This window comes from Bufo bufo, chromosome 3, assembly GCF_905171765.1.
Source record: "Bufo bufo chromosome 3, aBufBuf1.1, whole genome shotgun sequence".
Classification (NCBI taxonomy): Eukaryota; Metazoa; Chordata; class Amphibia; order Anura; family Bufonidae; genus Bufo; species Bufo bufo.
In genome coordinates, this window is record NC_053391.1 from 95,884,731 (window position 1) to 95,905,552 (window position 20,822).

The 20,822-nt window shown below is 47.3% G+C and overlaps 1 protein-coding gene across 8 annotated transcripts in view; it reads left to right on the plus strand.

The window, feature by feature from the left end:
* NCOR1 (nuclear receptor corepressor 1) overlaps positions 1-20,822 on the plus strand; it is a 206,427-nt gene that overhangs the window by 39,883 nt on the left and 145,722 nt on the right. For all 8 annotated transcript variants that reach the window (XM_040423363.1, XM_040423371.1, XM_040423365.1 and 5 more), the window contains exon 2: positions 5,559-5,733. In XM_040423363.1, the coding sequence (XP_040279297.1) occupies positions 5,629-5,733 (105 nt within the window). In that variant the 5' untranslated portion in view covers positions 5,559-5,628. The remainder of the gene's footprint in view (positions 1-5,558; positions 5,734-20,822) is intronic.

A 20,822-nucleotide genomic window follows, 5' to 3' on the forward strand; every position in this document is an offset into this window, starting at 1 on the left:
GTTACGTCTATGAAGCTGTGTGAGAGCCCTTTATTTTTTTTTCTTTTATACAATTTTGCAGTGCGGTATGACCCTTTTATTAAACTAATTTGGTGAGGTTAGGTGACAAAAAAATGACAAATCAACCATTTTGATTTTTTTTCCATTACATACGTTTCCTGTCGAGGATAAATGTCTATTTTAATAGTTTGGGTATTTGGGGATACGTCAATGCCTGTTTTTTTTCCTGTGTATTTTATTTTAATTATTGAGGGGTGATTTGAATAGTTTTATTTTATTTTTTTCAAGAACTTTTATTTATTTTTGATGTCACCCTTGGTGATTTATAAGAAGCAATTATTAGATTGCTGCTCCATTACATTGCAGTGAATTGCCATCTCAGTTCGTTGCAGATTCTCATGTTCATTGCAGATGTTTTTATGGAGCTCTGTCACCTGCAAGGCTCCTTAGGAACTACACCTGTAAACACCTTTGTTTCTTCCTAGAGACCAGAGCTGCTACATACAACCAATGACTCCCCCGATTGCCGCGCAGGGGAGCTGTTCATGCATTGGGAGCCCAGTGCTCCCCGCCAGTGCTGCCCCAGATGCCCTGGTCACAGTTGACCACGTCATCTGAGGGATGAAATGTCTGCGATTGATGTTAACGCAGATCACAAATCTTGGCCTCTATGACGCCGCTTACGACTTCTGCCATACGGGTATGCCAGCGGTTGGGAGGGATTAAGAGGTGTGATCCATATACATTGCATTTGGAAAGTCTTCAGACCTTTTCGCTTTTTTAACATTTTATGTTTCGGCCTTGTGCTAAAATCAAAACAATTCAAGTTTCCCCCCCATCAGTCTGCTCTCAATACCCTCAGAACAGAATTTCAGATATTTTTTTTTTCAAATTTATTAAAGGGAACCTGTCGCCTAAAAAACTAAATGCCTCCCAAACCACCAGCATTACCTTAAAGTAGCCAGCAGTATGTTTCTAAAGATCCTATTCTTCCTCTGGCCAGATGCTCCAAAATCTTGAAAAACGAACCTTTTTTTCCCTGCACGCGCTATGTAACAGCAGAGTTTGAACTCAAGGGGGCAGCGGCCTCCTCGCTTCAAGTCATGATAACCACGCCCCCTTTCCCTGCCCCTTCACCTCTGATTGACAGCCGTGCACGTGAACGTTCTGATGCGCACTCACACCCGGAAGCCTGCAAATTGCGCCGCTAAAAACTACCTAACAGCAGTAAGCAACAATGTGCAGGCACGTTAATAGAGACGTCAGGGCGCATGTGTGAGACTTAGTTTTCGGCTGTTCAGCAAAGCCGGCCGAAGTCTCACACATGCGCCCTGACGTCTCTATTAACGTGCCTGCACATTGTTGCTTACCGCTGTTAGGTAGTTTTTAGCGGCGCAATTTGCAGGCTTCCGGGTGTGAGTGCGCATCAGAACGTTCACGTGCACGGCTGTCAATCAGAGGTGAAGGGGCAGGGAAAGGGGGCGTGGTTATCCTGAAGCGAGGAGGCCGCTGCCCCCTTGAGTTCAAACTCTGCTGTTACATAGCGCGTGCAGGGAAATAGTTTGTTTTTCAAGATTTTGGAACATCTGGCCGGAGGAAGAATAGGATCTTTAGAAACATACTGCTGGCTACTTTAAGGTAATGCTGGTGGTTTGGGAGGCGTTTTTTAGGTGACAGGTTCCCTTTAAAAAGGCAAAACTAAAATTGCATTGACATAAGTATTCAGCGTGTCAATTGTTTGTCCGATTCCGCACATTCTGTAAAGGGGTTCTCCCCTTAGAATTCAATGGGGTTGTTAACGTTAACAGATAATCCACATGAAAATCTGCAACAGAAAAAAAAAAAATGCATTAAAAAACTGCACCAATACAGAGCTAAATAGTGTGGGTTTATGTGTAATTTTTTGTGCAGATTCCATGCATATTTTCTGCGCACCATGTGTCGGCACACCCACAAGGTCTCACACCCGGGGCCCCTTCCGATCAGCTGTTTGGGGGCTCCGGTGATCGCCGTGGCCTCCTTGCAGCTTACTAAACACAGTGCCCCCCGTTGGATAGTGGTCGTGCTTGGTATTGCAGCTCAGCCCCATTTACTTGAGGGGCTGAGAGATGAATGTCAGTAGCCTTGGAGGGGGCTGCAGCGCTCAATGACCTCTTCAAACAGCAGAGCGGTGGGGGTGCTGGACCCCCGCCAATTGCAGACCTATCCTGAAGATAAGTCATCAATATCAAAATCTCGGAAAACCCCTTTAACAACTTAATGGATTGAAGATATATGCTGGATTAGAAGGTTTTCCCGGAGTTCCCCCTCATTGATATCTTATTATTGGAGACAATATTGCACTCCCCGGAACATCTGCTCCAGGACTTGTTTTCCTCCACGGATTTCGCCGGCGTGCTGTAGCTGTTTGTCCTTTCAGGAGTATGTGCAGTAATAAACAGAAATCCTTGTGACATCAATGACGTCGTTGAGATGACACCAGGGAGTTGCATAAAGTTTAGAGCCAGCAGGCTGCATGAAGCGGCTGTGCCATCTTCTGTTCTGCCCTTCACCTGTCCCATATTGTATGCCATATAACGCCTCATGCACACCACCGTTGTTTTTGTCCGCATCTGATCCACACCCATTCACTTCAATAGGGCCGCAAAAAATGTGGACAGCACACCTGTATGTCTGTCCCGTGGCACCCACAAGAAAATAGAACATGTCCTATTCTTGTCCACAGGAATTTCCGTTCTGCAAAATGCGGAACGCTCACGACCGCAATCTATTGTTTTGCAGACCGCAAAAACCGCTGCGGCTTTGTGCATGAGCCCTCAGGGTCTGGCTACATGGCAACGTGTCATGTGAGGGGGGGGGCTACAGCCATACAGCGACGTGCGTGCTCCTTTTTTGTAACTATACTCAATGGTGTCATAGTGCGAAATGCTGCAATGTGACTGTTGCAAAAAATCCATCCAAAGGGTATTTTTTTTTTTTTTTTATACAACTGTCGCAATCGCAGCATTGTCGCATTGCGACACCATTGACTATCGTTATTACAAAAAAAGTTGCACAACACATTTCACCGTGTAGCTGGACCTTTAACGCGAACCTCTTAGTGCTGGGTAATTTAACCTCTTATGCTGCCCATACGGCTTCAATAGCTTTCCCTTCTCGCCCATACACATATGCCTGTGTTTTCAGTGGGGCGAGGGAGGTAAACTTCTGCCGGTGACTACTTTCCTCTTGACATTCAGCGTACTATAGCCCTTTTTTTTTTTTTCTTTTTTTCTTTTTAATAACTCAGCGTGTAATCCCAGCCTCAGGCCTCATGCACACTTCTATTCCATCCACTTCCGATCTGTATTTTTTGGCAGATAGCACACCGACCCATTCACTTCTATGGATGTCATCTGTGTGACTGTTCTGAAAATTGGGCAACTTTCAGAGTTTCGGCATAGAATGCTGACAGTTGGCCAGACAAAAACCCTTGCATGCAGCGGTTTGCCTGGCCAAATCCTGGCATGTTTGCCAGGTAGCGGTTGGATCTCCAGCAGACCCCATTATAGTCAGTGGGGCCGGCAGGCAGACCGGTAACATCTGTCAATGCCGGATCTGGAGAACTCCAGCAGGCTGTTCTCTGACGGAACAACCTGCCGGTAAATCTTAAACTAGCCTTATAGAACGTGCCCTATTCTTGTCTGTATTGTGGACAGTGAGAAAAATGGAGTACACACCAAATACCCCAATACGGTCATGTGCATGAGACCAAAGGGTGAAGAAAGCAAATCTGTTGAGGAAGCTCTGTGCAGATAATGAACCAGCAGGGAATGCAGGGTGACTTCAGGCTGTAGCTCACAACTAGTACATGGAATTTATTTACAAAGGTGTTTCTATTTGTAGACTTTAAAGGGAACGTGTCACTGAGATTTTTTTTTTTTCTGCCGGTTCAAAACTAGGTAGTGACATGCAAATTTTTTCTAATCTGTTTTTATTTTCAGATTTTTTTTAATTCTATTTCCTCAAAATGATTAAAGGGGCGGCCATCTTACCTGAGCTGTTCTTAAAGAGGACCTTTCACCAGTTTTTACTTTATAAAGGCGATACCTCACACAGTAGACTATGTTCAGTAGATGTCATATCGCTAATTTTTTTTCATGATATGCTTCTCCGTTGCGCTGGCGCCCTGTATGCTAATTAGTAGCATCGGAACAAGGAGGAGGAGATGGCAGCTTTCCTCAGGGGGCGTCTCTTCTATCTAGCTGTGGCGCTGTCCAATCACAGCGGAGCGCGTCACAGCCAGGGAGAAGGTGAGCTGTTTTTTTTTCCCCCTGGCTGTGACGCGCTCCGCTGTGATTGGACAGCGCCACAGCCAGATAGAAGAGACGCCCTCTGAGGAAAGCTGATGTCTCCTCCTCCTTGTTCCGATGCTACTAATTAGCATACAGGGAGCCTAAACAGAACCAGGGGCACAGCAGCGCAACAGAGGAGCATATCGTGAAAACAATTAGCGATATGACATCTAGGGAACAAGGGCTACAGTGTGAGGTATCGCTTTTATAAAGTAAAAACTGGTGAAAGGTCCTCTTTAACAGTGTTTAGAGAGATGCTTTACGGCAGCCACTGTGGGCCATAGATACAATAAACAGGAGGAGACCTCCTTGACTTCTGTTGGAGAATTTTGTAGACATGCTTTGTGACCTGTGCAGAGATCAGGAGGGAGTAGATAAGGCTACTTTCACACTCGCGTTTTGGGCAGATCCGTCATGGATCTGCAAAAACGCTTTGTGTGCCAGGACGGATCCGCTTGGCTCCGCTTCGTCAGGCGGACAGTAAAACGATGCATGCAGCGTTTCGGTGTCCGCCTCCAGAGCGAAATGGAGAAGGAACGGAGGCAAACTGATGCATTCTGAGCGGATCCTTTTCCTTTCAGAATGCATTAGGGCAAAACTGATCCGTTTTGGACCGCTTGTGAGAGCCCTGAACGGATCTCACAAACAGAAAGCCAAAACGTGTGTGAAAATAGCCTAAGCTGTGATATCACCTACTATAAATGGAAGATTCTGTGTTATCTATACAAAGCAGCGAAGTCTATACTTCTAGTCTTGCCTGTAATGATGAGCAGATAACTGCAGTATAGTGGCCAGTGCGAAAACGGCAAGATTTTTTATTTTATTTTTTTGTTTTAATATAGTGTTTGTGTGGGTTTCCTCCCACACTCCAAAGACATACTGATAGGGACCTTAGATTGAGAGCTCTATTGGAGACAGCTTGATGCTAATGTATGCGAAGCGCTGTGGAATATGTCAGCGCTCTATAAGTGAGTATAATAATAATAATAATATAGCTATTGACATGGAAAATTAAAAATAACTATAAAAATGTCTTAATTTTTTTGTATATTAAACATATTTTTGAACAATAGTTACTTTTTGCTGGTACATTTCCTTTAAATCGTGTCTGTTTGCTGAATATGAGAGAAGTCCTGTGTAGTGCAGCTGTGTATGTAATGTGCATGCTCATTGTCCTATGTACTGCTCTGCTGATGGTAAACCTGCTGTGTGTTCTTTCCCCAGGTGGTTTCTTGAAAACATGACCAAGCACTGGCCTTGACCTTACTCTTCAGTGAGGACTTTGTCTCCCATTATGTCAAGTTCAGGGTATCCTAACCAAGGAGCTTTCAGCGCTGAGCAGAGCCGCTACTCCACCCATCCAGTACAGTATACCTTCTCCAGCAGCCGTCACCAGCAGGTCAGTGTCCTCTGAAGCACAGTGACTGATATGCCTGTGTGTCTCTAATACTTATTCAACTTTTTTTTATATTTTTTTATTACTAGTATTTTTGATTGGAGAAGGGGCTGTGGCTCTGACTGAATGGCCTTTTGAATGAGGCAAAAAAGGAATTCATGTAGTCTCTGGTAGCTTCACTATGGGACAGGATTTTCGTTCTTGCAGATGAATTGGCTTGTAGTAAAAGCTGGGGGGATACCGGCAGCAATGAAAATAAAGCTAAGTTCACATCTATTCGCACTGTTTCGGCAGAGAAGCAGAATACCAGAATGACCAAATCCGGCATAGCCAGACACCGCTGTGCTTGCTGGATCCCCATTCGCTATCTGTCTGGTTTCCAGCAGGAATGCTGGCTTTCTACTGGAAAAATACTGCTGCATTCTTGCCGGACCCCCTGACTGATCCCATTATAGTGAATAGGGATCTGGCAGGCCACAGGGGGTGCTCTATACCAGATATCGTAATTTCGGTAGTCTGCTCCTGTCCTGGATTTACTGAGCAAAGGTGTGAATTAGGGCTGCAGTAAACGATTATTTGAGAAATCGAGTATTTTACAGATAATTTTTACGATTAATCGAGTACTCTAATAAGAAAAAATGAATTAATAGACGGTTTTCCTTTATAAAAACTCATCAGACCCCCTGCCATCAGCCCCCAACAGCCTTCGTTCCCCCCTGTGCGATCATCCCAATTGCATCAGTTCCCCCCAGTGCCATCAGCTCCACTATCCACCAGTGCCATCAGCCCCTCCATGCCATCCACTGCCCCAGTGCCATCTGCCCCTCCCTGCCACCCATTTCTATGTCGTCCTCCCCAGTGCCTCCATGCCATCCATTCCCATCTGTCCCCTCCCCCAGTGCCTCCATGCCATCCATTGCTATCTGTCCCCTCCCCCAGTGCCTCCATGCCATCCATTGCTATCTGTCCCCTCCCCCAGTGCCTCCCTGCCATCCATTGCCATGTCCCCCTCCCCAGGGCCTCCATGCCATCCACCATGTCCCCCACTCCCTCAGTGCCATCTGCCCCTCCATTGCCATGTCCCCCCCCCCCCCCCCCCCCCAGGCCTCCATGCCATCCATTGCCATCTGTCCCCCTCCCCCAGTGCCTTTATGCCATCCACCATGTCCCCCAGCGCCATCAGCCCCTTCAAATCACAGGTGCCCCCCTAACTCCATCAGATTCTGTCCCCTGCTAACTTATACTTGCCTTTCCTGGCAGTGCGCTGACATGGAGACAGACCGCATCTTCTTCCCACTTCCCGGCATGCACTGGGCCGGACCTGACGTCACACACAGCATCAGCCAGCGTGGTGATGATGTGTGCACGTAAGGCCCTGGCAGTGCGGTGCGGACGGGAGGCCATGGAGCGGTGAGTGAGAGGCTCTGTGGTCACGTGATTTAAACGAATCCTTGATGCAGGGAAATTGCATCGAGGATTTTTTTGCATCGATGAATTGTTGCAGCCCTAGTGTGAATTTAGAATCACCTCAGGATAGATGGGTGTCAAATATCAGATCGGTGGGGGACCTACCCCCGACACCCCCAGTGATTAGGTGTTTGTAGGAGCTGCTGCGCTCCTCCCTCAATGTTTACCTGCACCCCGTCTCCCCTGTAGATCCGCTGCCGGGTAATTACTGCTGTTCTCTCAGTGAATGGAAAAGGAAGCGAATTACTCTGCGTCAATTTGGACGACAGTGTCTGGATGTAGTCCTCAACGTCCATAGTTAAAACAATAGGACGCCCAGCCTGTCCTGAAATCCACACAATTTTTTTTCTTAAAGGGAAGAGTCGCAGCAACGTAAAGTAGTGACGGTACACTGATACCAGCAGTCTGTCATTCAACTGCTAAGGTCAAAGTGGTTGCAGAAAGTTGACAGTATAATGTTGGCAGTCTGCGTCGGGGAGGAGTCGCTGTTCTTGACTTCTCCTGTCCCCATCCACCCGCCGATGATTGACAGTTCACTCCTAGAACGAAAACCAGGGTGGGCAGGGAGGGGGAAGTTCTGAGTAACCATGACTCTGCTCAGACGCTCTGCCAACATTAACCTGAAATTTCAGGAACTGCTGACATCAGCTTATTGGTCACTGCTTTATGCTGCCCTCAGTTTTTTTTGTTTTGTTTTTGTCCAAAACGCTGCAACTTTTAGATTTTTCTCACTGCATTTTTCAAAAAGTAGTCAGATTTAGCAGGAAGTGATATTGGCTCCAGGGCCTGTCAGATTTATCCTAAATTACATTAAAAAACAAGAATAAGTTGTGGGTGAAATCTACGCCAGCTCATAGTGGAGGTAGACAGCCCAAAGATATGCCAAATTTATTAAGAGGTCTGTTCCTCATAATTTGCCACTTCTTCCCTCAGAACTTTTTATTTAATTTTTTATATTGATGCCAATTTTAATAAATTTACCCCGAGTTGTTTTTAGGTTCAGAATTCGTTCTGAATAATTTCTAAATAATGTAGGGTACAGTCAGTGCTTTCCTTTTAAAATATCCAGGCTGCATTTTTCCACTCCCCTGCCGCCTGGTCCACTACTAATCTCTAGCCACAGTGGGGATATTGGTTATTTGTGTACGTGATTACGGTTTTATTTTGTAAGTTCCTTGAACCATTCATCCATCAAAAGTTTCCCTAGCTCACTATCTGTAAATTAGCGAAGGCAGAGGGTGTGGTGTAACACCTTACCTTATTGCAGGACCAGACTACACTGCAGGGTTTACGTGTAGTCTGTAACCATGGAGATGCATAGGATCTTATAGGGAACTGCATTTTCTGATGAAATTTTAAAAAACAAACAAACAAAACTTTCTTTTGGAGATCATTTCATCATCAACTTTCTAAGGCTACTTTCACACTTGAGTTTGGTGCGGATCCGTCATGGATCTGCACAGACGGATCCGTTCAGATAATACAACCATCTGCATCCGTTCAGAACCGTTCAGAACGGATCTGTTTGTATTATCTTTAACATAGCCATGACTGATCCGTCTTGAACACCATTGAAAGTCAATGGAGGACGGATCAGTTTTCTATTGTGCCAGATTGTTTCATCAGACAGACACCAAAACGCTGCAAGCAGTGTTATGGTGACCGCCGCCAAGCAGAACGGAGACTGAACGGAGGCAAACTGATGCATTCTGAGCGGATCCTTATCCATTCAGAAAGCATTGGGGCTGAACTGATCCGTTTTGGACCGCTTGTGAGAGCCCTGAACGGATCTCGCAAACAGAAACGCCAATGTGAAAGTAGACTTAACTGTTCACAGTAAATATTTTCACAGCGACCTCCCAAACCAACTGTTTGTGCATACACATGGCTGTAGTTCACCTGATTAAACCGCTGTTGACCCGAGGCTCTGTTCGTGAATTTTGATGCTTTTTCCTAATGTGCAAATTCGGCATTTGGATCAACGATGGTCACCATTGCTCTCATTGCCCCCCACTCCTTTCTGTGGCCAACCCTTTTCTTGCTGCTTTGGGCTAGACTGTGGCAAAGCAGCAAGGTAAGGGCTGACCACAGAAAAGAGCGGAGTTTGGGTGCAATGAGAGCAACCAAACACCTGATTTGCACATTAGGCATAAGTTACAAAATTTGGGAACAGACCCTCAAATCAACAAAATATAAACAGCCAGTCAGGTGAACCACAGCTATGTGTCTATGCAAACAGCTGGATAGAGAGGTCGCTGGAGACAGATTCCCTTAAAGGGCTATTCCTATCTAGGACATTTATGGCATATTTCAAGAATGGGGCTCTGTCACGCCCAACCAGGAACAGAGAGGGGTTGTTCATGTGTTGCGCTCTCCATTCACTTCAGTAACACTTGTCAAGTGCTGATGAAGTGAATGGAAAGTCGCGCATGCGCAGTCACCTCTTTATCCTCTACCATTCACAGTGGGTCCATCCTATTGAGATAGGTGCAGGTCTCGCCTGGGATGTTAATGGCAGGGCTGTGGAGTCGGTAGATAAATGGTCTGACTCAGACTCCTCAGTTTTTGGTACTTCCGACTCCGACTCTTCTGTATTTAATATGTGAATGTATTTTATACATTCCTTGAAGGAAAGAAAGGCAACATACATGTCATTACCACAGAACTACTGGCTAGGAAGCTGCTGCCTTCTCCTTTGTGTGCTGATCTTCTGCTGAAGATCGGGCAGTGGAAGGATCCAGGACGGGGCAGGGGAAGGGGCATTTATTGTAAAACATGATTTCCCTAGTAGAATCCCATAGTCATGTTTAAAGTTTAAGCTAACAATCTGAGTTTACAAGGTTTTATAGCCTTAGCTGAATGACAGCAGTTTTTCAAATGGTTTACAGCTTCAGTCTTGAGCTATTGACCATCCATTCCCTTCAGTTATACAAGTCTCTAGTCCTGCAACAAAACATATTTACTTAATCAGTTATCAGTGCGAGGCTCGGTTAACCATGGGCGTTGCGTTCCCTGTAACAGCGGAACACAACACAATGGAAAGTATAAGTATTGCCGCTCCTTAACTGTGCGTTGCGTGCCATATAGTGAAGCATATGAAAAGCACGCTTCTTCATGGTCATTTAACGTGTTCGTTTTGCGGTAACGTGACGCACTGCATGCATTGGCCTTTATTCTTACAGTAGAGAAGTACCGTATTTTTCGCAAAACTGGGGGAAAAATAGCAGTGTGTCTTATGGGGGGGCGAATGCTGCGACTGTCCGGTGAATAGGCTGAAAGGGAGGAGGGGCTGGGGGCCGGCATCTGTTTCTGTAATGGCAGCGGGGCCCGATGCAGTCACTGTATTCTACTACACCGGGCCCCGCTCACTGTAGTATACGGTAATCATATCTAACTTGTGGGTATTGTTAAAGTATTCCAATCATCTTAAATCTAGCGCTGTACTACTTACTACTAACTTCTTGGCAGTCAGGAGGCCGGATGGGCGCTCGTAGCGTAGCTCACTACGTCACGCGCCTGCTCTGCCCCCTTTATGAATGAAGCAGGCACCGGGCCCCGCTGCCATTACAGAAACAGATGCCGGCCCCCATTCACTACACAGGGACACTGTTATGGGGGGGATCTGTGGATGACACATAAGATAAGATGCTATATATGTGTCATCCACAGATGCCCCCATAACAGTGCCACCCACAGATGCCCCCATAACAGTGCCACCCACAGATGCCCCCATTAGTTCAAAACCCACCAAAAGCACACCTTTTGGTTCAAAATATTTTTTTTCTTATTTTCCTCCTCAAAAACCCAGGTGCGTCTTATAGGGCGAAAAATACAGTAATTAATAACTTTTTGTCAATTGGGACATTTTAAACTTGCTTTTTTTTTTTATTTATTCCAATTTAAATCTAGTAGGAGTCTGAGTTGGGTTCATTTTTTGCCGATTCCGACTTCGACTCCAGGTACCCAAAATTGCCTTCGACTCCGACTCCACAGCCCTGATTAGGCTACTTTCACACTAGCGTTCGGGTGTCCGCTCGTGCGCACCGTTTGAAGGGGCTCACGAGCGGCCCCGAACGCATCCGTCTGGCCCCAATGCATTCTCAGTGGAGGCGGATCCACTGAGAATGCATCCGCCTGCCAGCGCTCAGCCTCCGCTCCGCTCAGTGAGCGGACACCTGAACGCTGCTTGCAGCGTTCGGCTGTCCGCCTGGCCGTGCGGAGGCGAGCCGATCCGTCCACACTTACAATGTAAGTCAATGGGGACGGATCCGCTTGAAGATGACACTATATGGCTCAATCTTCAAGCGGATCCGTTCCCCATTGACTTTCAATGTAAAGTCTGAACGGATCCGCTCAGGCTACTTTCAGACTTAGAAAATTTTCTAAGTAATAATGCAGACGGATCCGTTCTGAACGGATGCAAACGTCTGCATTATCAGAGCGGATCCGTCTGATGAAACATCAGACGGATCCGCTCCGAACGCTAGTGTGAAAGTAGCCTAAATTGTATATCCTAGATGGGACAACCCCTTCATTGTGTACATTAGAATTACGGTGCCTGTATGCGGTCATATTATGTTCAGGTTTTCTGATTCAGTTTTGAAGCTAAAACCAGGTGTGGATAGTAAATGGAAAGAAACGATACAGGCCTGTACACAGGTCGTTTTTTGGCGATGTTTTTCACGTATTTTCTGCATGGCATTTGCACCAATAAATGCCTCTAAAAAGCCTCCCCTTCATTTCAATGGGCGGCAGAACTCTCTCTTGCAGCATGCTCTATCGTGGAGCAGAATCTGTGTTGATTCTCCCATTGGATCGACCATAATCTTCACAACGTGAAAATCGAAAAGCTTTATTGATAATATATAATAGATACATACATAATAATAAAAGGCAGCACAAAGGTGGAACACAAAGATGAGGAACAGGACCCAAGGAGGGGCCGAGAGGTCAGCACACCAAAAGGCAAGGAAAAGAATGTAAGATCAAAAAACACCAAGGCACCTCTAGACAATAAGCCCCAAACAAGGCTGCAATGGAGGCAAATGTGAGGATAAAAAGACTTGGTGATAAAAAGAAATAAGCATACCCTGAATGGTGTGTCGATCTCTCAGCCACCTCCTGACCCAACGCCGTTTCGCCAGTGACCTGGCTTCTTCCGGGGATATGGAACAATAGACAAAAGCCTCCCCTATTATAGTGCCCACACAGGTGTGTAGGAAAATGATTAAAAGCCTAATGACACCTCCACCAATGAATATGGAGCTTCAATTACTGGGGACCAATCAGCAGTATCACATAAGCATGGTGGGGGCGGGGCCAGACTGACGCAGCGGTCACGTGACCGCAACGTCTAAGACACATCATAGTCAACACTCCCACCAGAGAGGAATGGCCAATCTACAGCCTATGAGGACATGCTGGGGGAAGAACAAGTGTGGCACAGCTGTCACGCGGCAAAACACATGACCGCGACGTCACAAAGCCGACATGGCCACGCCCCACCACAGGCCATGTGAGAGCACTGAGGGCGGGGCGAGTGTGACGCGGCACATGACCGCAGCGCCAAAGGCACATGACGGCCACCACCTCCACTAGGAACCAGCGATCAATCGGCAACATGCGGAGGGAGCACCAGGGGTGGAGCAAGTGTGACGGAGCAGTCACGCGATACAACACATGACCGCAGCGCTACAAGCACACCCAGACCACACCTCCCTCCAAACATTCACAGGTAATGTATATAATATAATAAAAATTGAGTAAAATACAACCGATCGACTGGATAGAGGGCCGCATAATTGTATTTTATTTTACTCAAATTTTTATTATATTATATACATTACCTGTGAATGTTTGGAGGGAGGTGTGGTCTGGGTGTGCTTGTGGCGCTGCGGTCATGTGTTGTATCGCGTGACCGCTCCGTCACACTTGCTCCGCCCCTGGTGCTCCCTTAGCATGTTGCCGATTGATCGCTGGTTCCTGGTGGAGCGGGTGGCCGTCATGTGCCTTTGGCGCTGCGGTCATGCGCCTTGTCACGTGACTGCCGCGTCACACTCTCCACGCCCTCAGTGCTCTCACATGGCCTGTGGTGGGGCGTGGCCATGTCGGCTTTGTGACGTTGCGGTCATGTGTTCTGCCGTGTGACAGCTGTGCCACACTTGTTCTTCCCCCACCATGCTTATGTGATATTGCTGATTGGTCCCCAGTAATTGAAGCTCCATATTCATTGGTGGAGGTGTCATTAGGCTTTTAATCATTTTCCTACACACCTGTGTGGGCACTATAATAGGGTAGGCTGTTGTCTATTGTTCCATATCCCCGGAAGAAGCCAGGTCACTGGCGAAATGGCGTTGGGTCAGGAGGTGGCTGAGATCGACAAGAGATTATAAGTCAGAGATCATGCGCAGCGGCTAGTGGGAGTAAGGAAGCGAAGCGCAAGGTAAAATGTCAGATGGGAGGAGGGGAGAGAAGGAAGGGACCGCTACAATCAGCACTCCCTTAACTAACCAACATATTGAAGCCATTGATACGCTGCCAGGCTAGAGAGGACTTAAAAGATCATCCCCGCCCCTTCTAAATACACTCTGCCCGAATCCCCTGAAGACACCAGGTAAGGGTACTTTCACACATAGTTAAAGTTTTCCAGTATTGAGTTCCATCAGAGGGGCTCAATACCGGAAAAAAACGCTTCAGTTTTATCCTAATGCATTCTGAATGGAAAGCATTCTGTTCAGTATGCATCAGGATGTCTTCAGTTCAGTCCCTCTTAGGGTCCATTCACACATCCATATGTGTGTTGCGGATCCACGTATCTGCAAAGCACTGACACCGGCAATGTGCGTTCCGCAGACTGCGGACCGCACATCGCCGGCACTATAATAGAAAATGCCTAATCTTGTCAGCACATTGTGTGGCCCCATAGAAATGAATAGGTCCGCAATTCCGTTCTGCAAAACGCGTAACAGAATTGCGGACATGTGAATTTGGCCGGAGAAAATACTGCAAGAGTTGCAGACCCCCCCCCCCCCCTCCTGTATTTAACTTATTGGTGGCCAGTGCGGCTCCCCCTCCCTCCCCAGTATTAATTGTAACCAGTGCGGCCCCCCTCCCTGTATATTCATCGGTGGCCTGTGCGGATTCCCAGTATTAAATATGACCAGTGCGGCCTCCCCCTCCCTCCCTCCCCAGTATTAAATATGACCAGTGCGGCCTCCCCCTCCCTCTATATTCATTGGTGACCCGGCCAGTGCGGATTCCAAGTATTGTGACCAGTGTGGCCTCCCCTCTTCCGCCCCCCCCCCCCCCCTAATTAAAATCAAAAATTGGTGGCAGCGGAGAGTACCGATCGGAGTCCCAGTTTAAATCGCTGGGGCTCCGATCGGTTACCATGGCAGCCAAGACGCTATTGCAGTCTTGGCTGCCATGGTTACTTAGCAACAAATAGAAGCATTATACTTACCTAAAGAGCTGCGATGTCTTTGTCCGGCCGGGAGCTCCTCCTACTGGTAAGTGAAAGGTCTGTGTTATAGGCAATGCGCCGCACAGACCTTTCACTTACCAGTAGGAGGAGCTCCCGGCCGGACACAGACACCGCAGCTCTTCAGGTTAGTATAATGCTTGTATTTGTTGCTAAGTAACCATGGCAGCCAAGACTGCAATAGCGTCTTGGCTGCCATGGTAACCGATCGGAGCCCCAGCGATTTAAACTGGGACTCCGATCAGTACTCTCCGCTGCCACCAATGATGGGGGGGTGATTTTAATTAGGGGGGGGGGGGGAGGAGGGGAGGCCGCACTGGTCACAATACTTGGAATCCGCACTGGCCGGGCCACCAATGAATATAGAGGGAGGGGGAGGCCGCACTGGTCATATTTAATACTGGGGAGGGAGGGAGGGGGAGGCCGTACTGGTCAAATTTAATACTGGGGAGGGAGGGAGGGGGAGGCCGTACTGGTCAAATTTAATACTGGGGAGGGAGGGAGGGGGAGGCCGCACTGGTCATATTTAATACTGGGAATCCGCACTGGCCACTGATGAATATAGAGGGAGGGGGGCCGCACTGGTTACAATTAATACTGGGGAGGGAGGGGGGGCCCGCACTGGCCACCAATAAGTTAAATACAGGAGGGGGGGGGCGGCAGTCATGTACACAGTTCTCAGTATATTCTAACTTGAAGCGTCCCCATCACCATGGGAACGCTTCTGTGTTTAGAATATACTGTCGGATCTGAGTTTTCCGAAGTGAAAAATCAGATCTGAAATAAACAGTTATGCAAACGGATCCGTTCTGAACGGATGCAAGCGTTTGCATTATAGGAGCGGATCCGTCTGTGCAGACACCAGACGGATCCGCTCCTAACGCAAGTGTGAAAGTAGCCTAACAATGAGGCTTTTTTGGTCTTTCTGACAATTTGTAAATAATAAAAATCTGCCTTCAGCACAGTAACCATCAAGGACCATTACTATTGGTTCCTGATCATGTGGTCTCCATGATAACCCTATGATGGAGATCACATCCAGTATATTTACTAGCGGGGCGGGGGCTGTGCTTCTCTCTCCCCTCAGTGCCGTTGTTCTGTGAGGAGAGAGAGAGAGATCAGACTTCTGTCCTGGCTGTGCGATTTACTGTTAAAAAAAGAAAAATCTGTTCATACACTGTCCGTAACTGGTGGGTAGTGGGCGTCCGTCATTAGGCGTCTATTAGGGACGGTCAGTTACTTTTATTAGGGACTGTGTGTCTAGGGCTGCAGCTATCGACTTTTGTATTTGAGTATTCTATTGATTAATCGAGTACTCTATTAACAACAAACCAATTAAAAGAATGTTTTTCTTTATAAAAACTCATCACCCCCAATGCCACCTGCTGCCCCCTCCTAGCTATGTCCCCAGCGTCAGTGCCTACCTTTCCTGTAGGGGAGCCACTCCACCGCTCGTTCATCTTCTCTGCGCGCTGCACTGCCGACCTGACGATGTGTCAGGATACAGTGCGGTACGGAGCGGAGAGTAATAGCAAACGCTTCATCGAGGATTATTTTGTGTCTAATTACTTAATTCAATCGAGTAATCGTTTCAGCCCTACGTGTGTCCGTCTGTCATTGGCGTTCAGAGGCCATCTGTTGCTGTCCATATGTTAGTTGGTCAGTGGGCATCTGTTAGGGTCCGTCCTGACACTAACGAACATTTACTTTTAATTTTTAGGGTGGGATATATATATTTATTTTTTTTCTTTCTGAGCTTATTTCTATGCTTTCAAAACTCTGAATCTGACACCGCTTCAGATGCGGAAATGTTTTCAGATAGTGAGGACTCTAGCTCCGCTTCCATCCCCAGACCCCATAGCCCTTTGGTGATGGAAGTCGCCACCTCATCGCATTCACCACCCAGCGGTCCCGTCCCTTCTACTACATGGGTTCCTTCCTGCCTAATCTCTCCCCCCCCCCCCCCCCCAAGTACCCCAATTATTATCTACTCCCCAAATTAATGTGGACGTCAACCCTTATTTTACCCCTTATGATTTTTTTTATTTATTTGTGGACAATAAAGTCCTGGAATTAATTGTGCAGCAGACTAATCTGTACGCCACACAGTTTGCTTCTTGGGACAGGAAACAGAGGTTAAAAGGTCCCTCCCACCTCCACCCACCAGTGTTCTTCCTGTCCCTACAGGGGTTAGGCGCAGAGGTTAACTGCTCTAGGGTTTAAGTGATTCTACAAGAACTTTTAGGGCCTAAGGCTGGGACTAGGATCGGGGTGTGTCCGGCCTCTCCTTCCAGACCTCGAATAGCCTTGCTAACGCCTCTCGGGAAAGAGGTCCCTTAGTGGCCCGGAACCCACCTGGCGGAGTCTGAGCCTATAGGTGGGTTCTCTGATGGCCTGGGTTGGATCGGTGGGTTCATCCTCATCCTTCTACCTTATAAAGTGGCTGTGCAGTACACCCCTTATGTGGGTCCCTCTGGCTTGCTCCTAACCCTGATGAGTGAGTAATGCAGCTGGTGGTTACCTCACTATGGACGGCTATGGGTTCATGGAGCTTAGATCTGCTGTCCCTTAATGGAGTTGAAACAGTCAGCAGCTAGAATGGGGTCTTTTTCTTTTCTCCTTACCAACGCTCCGTATGCAAGTGTTGGCAGAAGCTGCATGACAATATTGGTGCTTGCTTTGGCAGCACATACTCAAAGACTGGTAAGTAAACCATACAAACTATTTGTCAGGTAAGTGTTTAACCAGCTGGATTGCCTCAACAGTTATAATTACTTTAATTGAGAATATGTGTGATTCTAAATGGGAGCTCAGATGATAGTAGCATCACCTGTTTCTTTAATGAGGACTGGCCTCTGTGCCTGGCGCGCAGCCTCATGGCCTCTGTGCCTGGCGCGCAGCCTCATGGCCTCTGTGCCTGGCGCGCAGCCTCATGGCCTCTGTGCCTGGCGCGCAGCCTCATGGCCTCTGTGCCTGGCGCGCAGCCTCATGGCCTCTGTGCCTGGCGCGCAGCCTCATGGCCTCTGTGCCTGGCGCGCAGCCTCATGGCCTCTGTGCCTGGCGCGCAGCCTCATGGCCTCTGTGCCTGGCGCGCAGCCTCATGGCCTCTGTGCCTGGCGCGCAGCCTCATGGCCTCTGTGCCTGGCGCGCAGCCTCATGATGTGGAAATATATTTCTGATAAAAATTTGAATAGTATTTTAGTGAAATATTGCAGTTGAAAATGGGAAAATATGGCAATTTGTTGCAAATTTTTATAGAGGTTTAAGTTTTTTAATAAAGATACGCATATTGTATCGATAACATTTTACCACCTAAGGCTAGTTTCACACTAGCGGCAGGGGACTCCGGCAGGCTGTTCCGGTGGGTGAACAGCCTGTTGGATCCGTCCTGCCGCTAGTTCACGTGTGCCCCCGGACTGCCACTCCGTCCCCATTGACAATAATAGGGGCAGAGCACCGGCGGCAGCACATGCTGAGAGGCAGTATTTTTAGTCTGGCTGCCTCTCGCCGTGTGCTGCCACCGAAACCCCCCCCTGCCCCAATTATAGACAGTGGGGACGGTTCAGCAGTCCGGGGGCACAGTGAACTAGCGGCAGGACGGATCCAACAGGCTGTTCACCCGCCGGAACAGCCTGCCGGAGTCCCCTGCCGCTAGTGTGAAAGTTCCCTAAGTAAAGTACAATATGTGAAAAGAAAACAGTGTCAGAATTACTTTGATGTGAAAAAGGTTTACAAAGTTATTCTCTGCTAAGGCTACTTTCACACTCGCTTTTGGTTCGGATCCGTCTTGTATCTGCACAGATGGATACGCACCGATAATGCAAACGCTTGTATCCGTTCAGAACGGACGCATTTGCATTATTCTTTTTAAAAAAAAGTCTAAGTCAAAACGGATCCGTCCTGACTTAGATTGAAAATCAATGGGGGACAGATCCGTTTTCAATTGCACCATATTGTGTCAGTGATAACGGATCCGTCCCCTTTGACTTACATTGTAAGTCAGGACGGATCCGTTTGGCTCTGCATCGTCAGGCGGACACCAAAACGCTGCAAGCTGCGTTTTAGGGTTTGCCTGAAAAGCGCAACGGAGACCAAACACAGCCAAATTGATGCATTCCGAACAAATCCCTATCCATTCAGAATGCATTGGGGCTGAACTTATCCGTTTTGGGCTGCTTGTGAGAGCCCTAAAACAGATCTCACAAGTGGATCCAGAAACGTCAGTGTGAAAGTAGCCTAAAGTGACACGTGCCAGATTTCTAAAATCTGGCTTGGTCACTAAGGGGTTAAATAATTGTGATTACTGCAGTTCCCTTATGTAATGTGCACAAGAGTGAATTTGTCAATCAGCAGCTGGTGGGAGTCCGCAGCCATAGTTGTGTCAGCAACCTTCGGCACTCCAGCTGTTGTGAAACTACAACTCCCAGCATGTGTTCTTGTAACTCTCATAGAAGGGAGTGAAGCATTTTGGGAATTGTAGTTTGTGACTGATTTTCTAGTCCTCTGTGTGTGAAGTGTTTGAGGCCTCTAGTCCAGGACCCAGATTAGACTGATCATTACAGGGGCTGGGCTCAGGTTTTGGCAAGCTGCGTTCTGCCTGCTAGCGCTTTTGTCTGTTCTGCTTCAGTGCTCGCCCCATGCTGCTATTAGTGATCTTGCTGGCCGGTGTTTCAGCCGAGTTATGTAACCCTGATTTATTAAAGGATCGTTCTATTGTGACAGGACCGAGCAGCAGCTGCGAATACGGATAAGGTCAAATTTAGGATTGTTATAGGGATTTATCTTTCACCGATTTGACGGGCCGTTTATTTTAACAGGCTAAACGTCAAATTCCTTTAATCGAGCATTAAAATATTCTACATTATTGACCGCTGATACAAGTACTATTTATAAGGGCACAGGGCTCGGAGGGGGAAAGCCAAAAATATATTTCTATTGTGTGCATTTTTAACTCTGGAGTCTCCTCGTTTGTTCCCCCCCCTCCAGTCTTCTAGTTCTGCTCTTGTGAAATGTGTGGTTATTTTGTACGGTTCGTGGTATTTCAGTGTATGGTCACATTCAGTTTTCCTAAAGCCTTAAACGCTTTATATTCAGTTTAAAGGGATCCTGTCACCTAGAAAATGTATATTAAACCGCCAGCAGTACCTTATTGCAGCATGATTATAAAGGTGTACAATGCACCAAAAGTCTGAAAAAAAGACTTTCATCCAACTTGGTGCGCTATGTAAACGATAGTCCTGAAGTCAAGGGGTAGCGGTTTTCTCCCCTGAAGTCAAGCGTGCCCTGCCCCCTAGCGTTTGATTGATAGGAATTCTAATTCCTTCACCAAACGTAGTCTTGCGCGTGCGCTGTATCCCTGCAGTGCCGGCGCCTGTGCACTGTTCCAATCCGCTGTGAGATAGGCTCAATGATCAGGCACTCGCACATGGGAGCCTGCGCATGCGTGAGACTACGCTCAAGCGCCCAGCAGTGAAGGAATTAGACATCCTATCAATCAAATACTAAGGGGCAGGGCACGCTTGACTTAAGGCGAGAAAGCCGCTGCCCCTTGACTTCAAGACTATTGTTTACATAGCGGGGCCAGTTGAATAAAAGTCTTTTTTTCAGACTTTTGGCGCATTGTACATAAAAGACACAGACACCTTTATAATCATGCTGCAGGCAGCAATAAGGTACTGCTGGCGGTTTAATATACATTTTCTAGGTAACAGGTTCCCTTTAAGGACATGACTCATATAAACTGGTTTACATTGCTTCAGTGACATTTTCTGCTCCATTCTTTCTCTGAAACTTAATTTTTTATTTTTTGTTGAAATTTTGTTTCAACCAACTTGTACTAGGAGTTTATGAATGACTTGCTAGCAGCTTGCAGTAAAGGTATAGAGGTATAGTTGGGTGTTACCAGTTGGGGGTCTGTCCCTGCATAGTCTGACACCAGCAGCACTGATTGGACAGAGTGAGGGCTCATGCACATGGAAGTTGCCGTATTGCAGCTCTCATACAGCGGGTCCGCAATACATGGGCACCGGCCATGTGCACCCCGCATCACGGATGCGGGCCCATTCACTTGAATGGGTCAGAAATCCAGGAGGTGCGGTGCGGAACCGGAGGCACGGATCTGAAGGCTTTCTGTCTGTACCTCTGC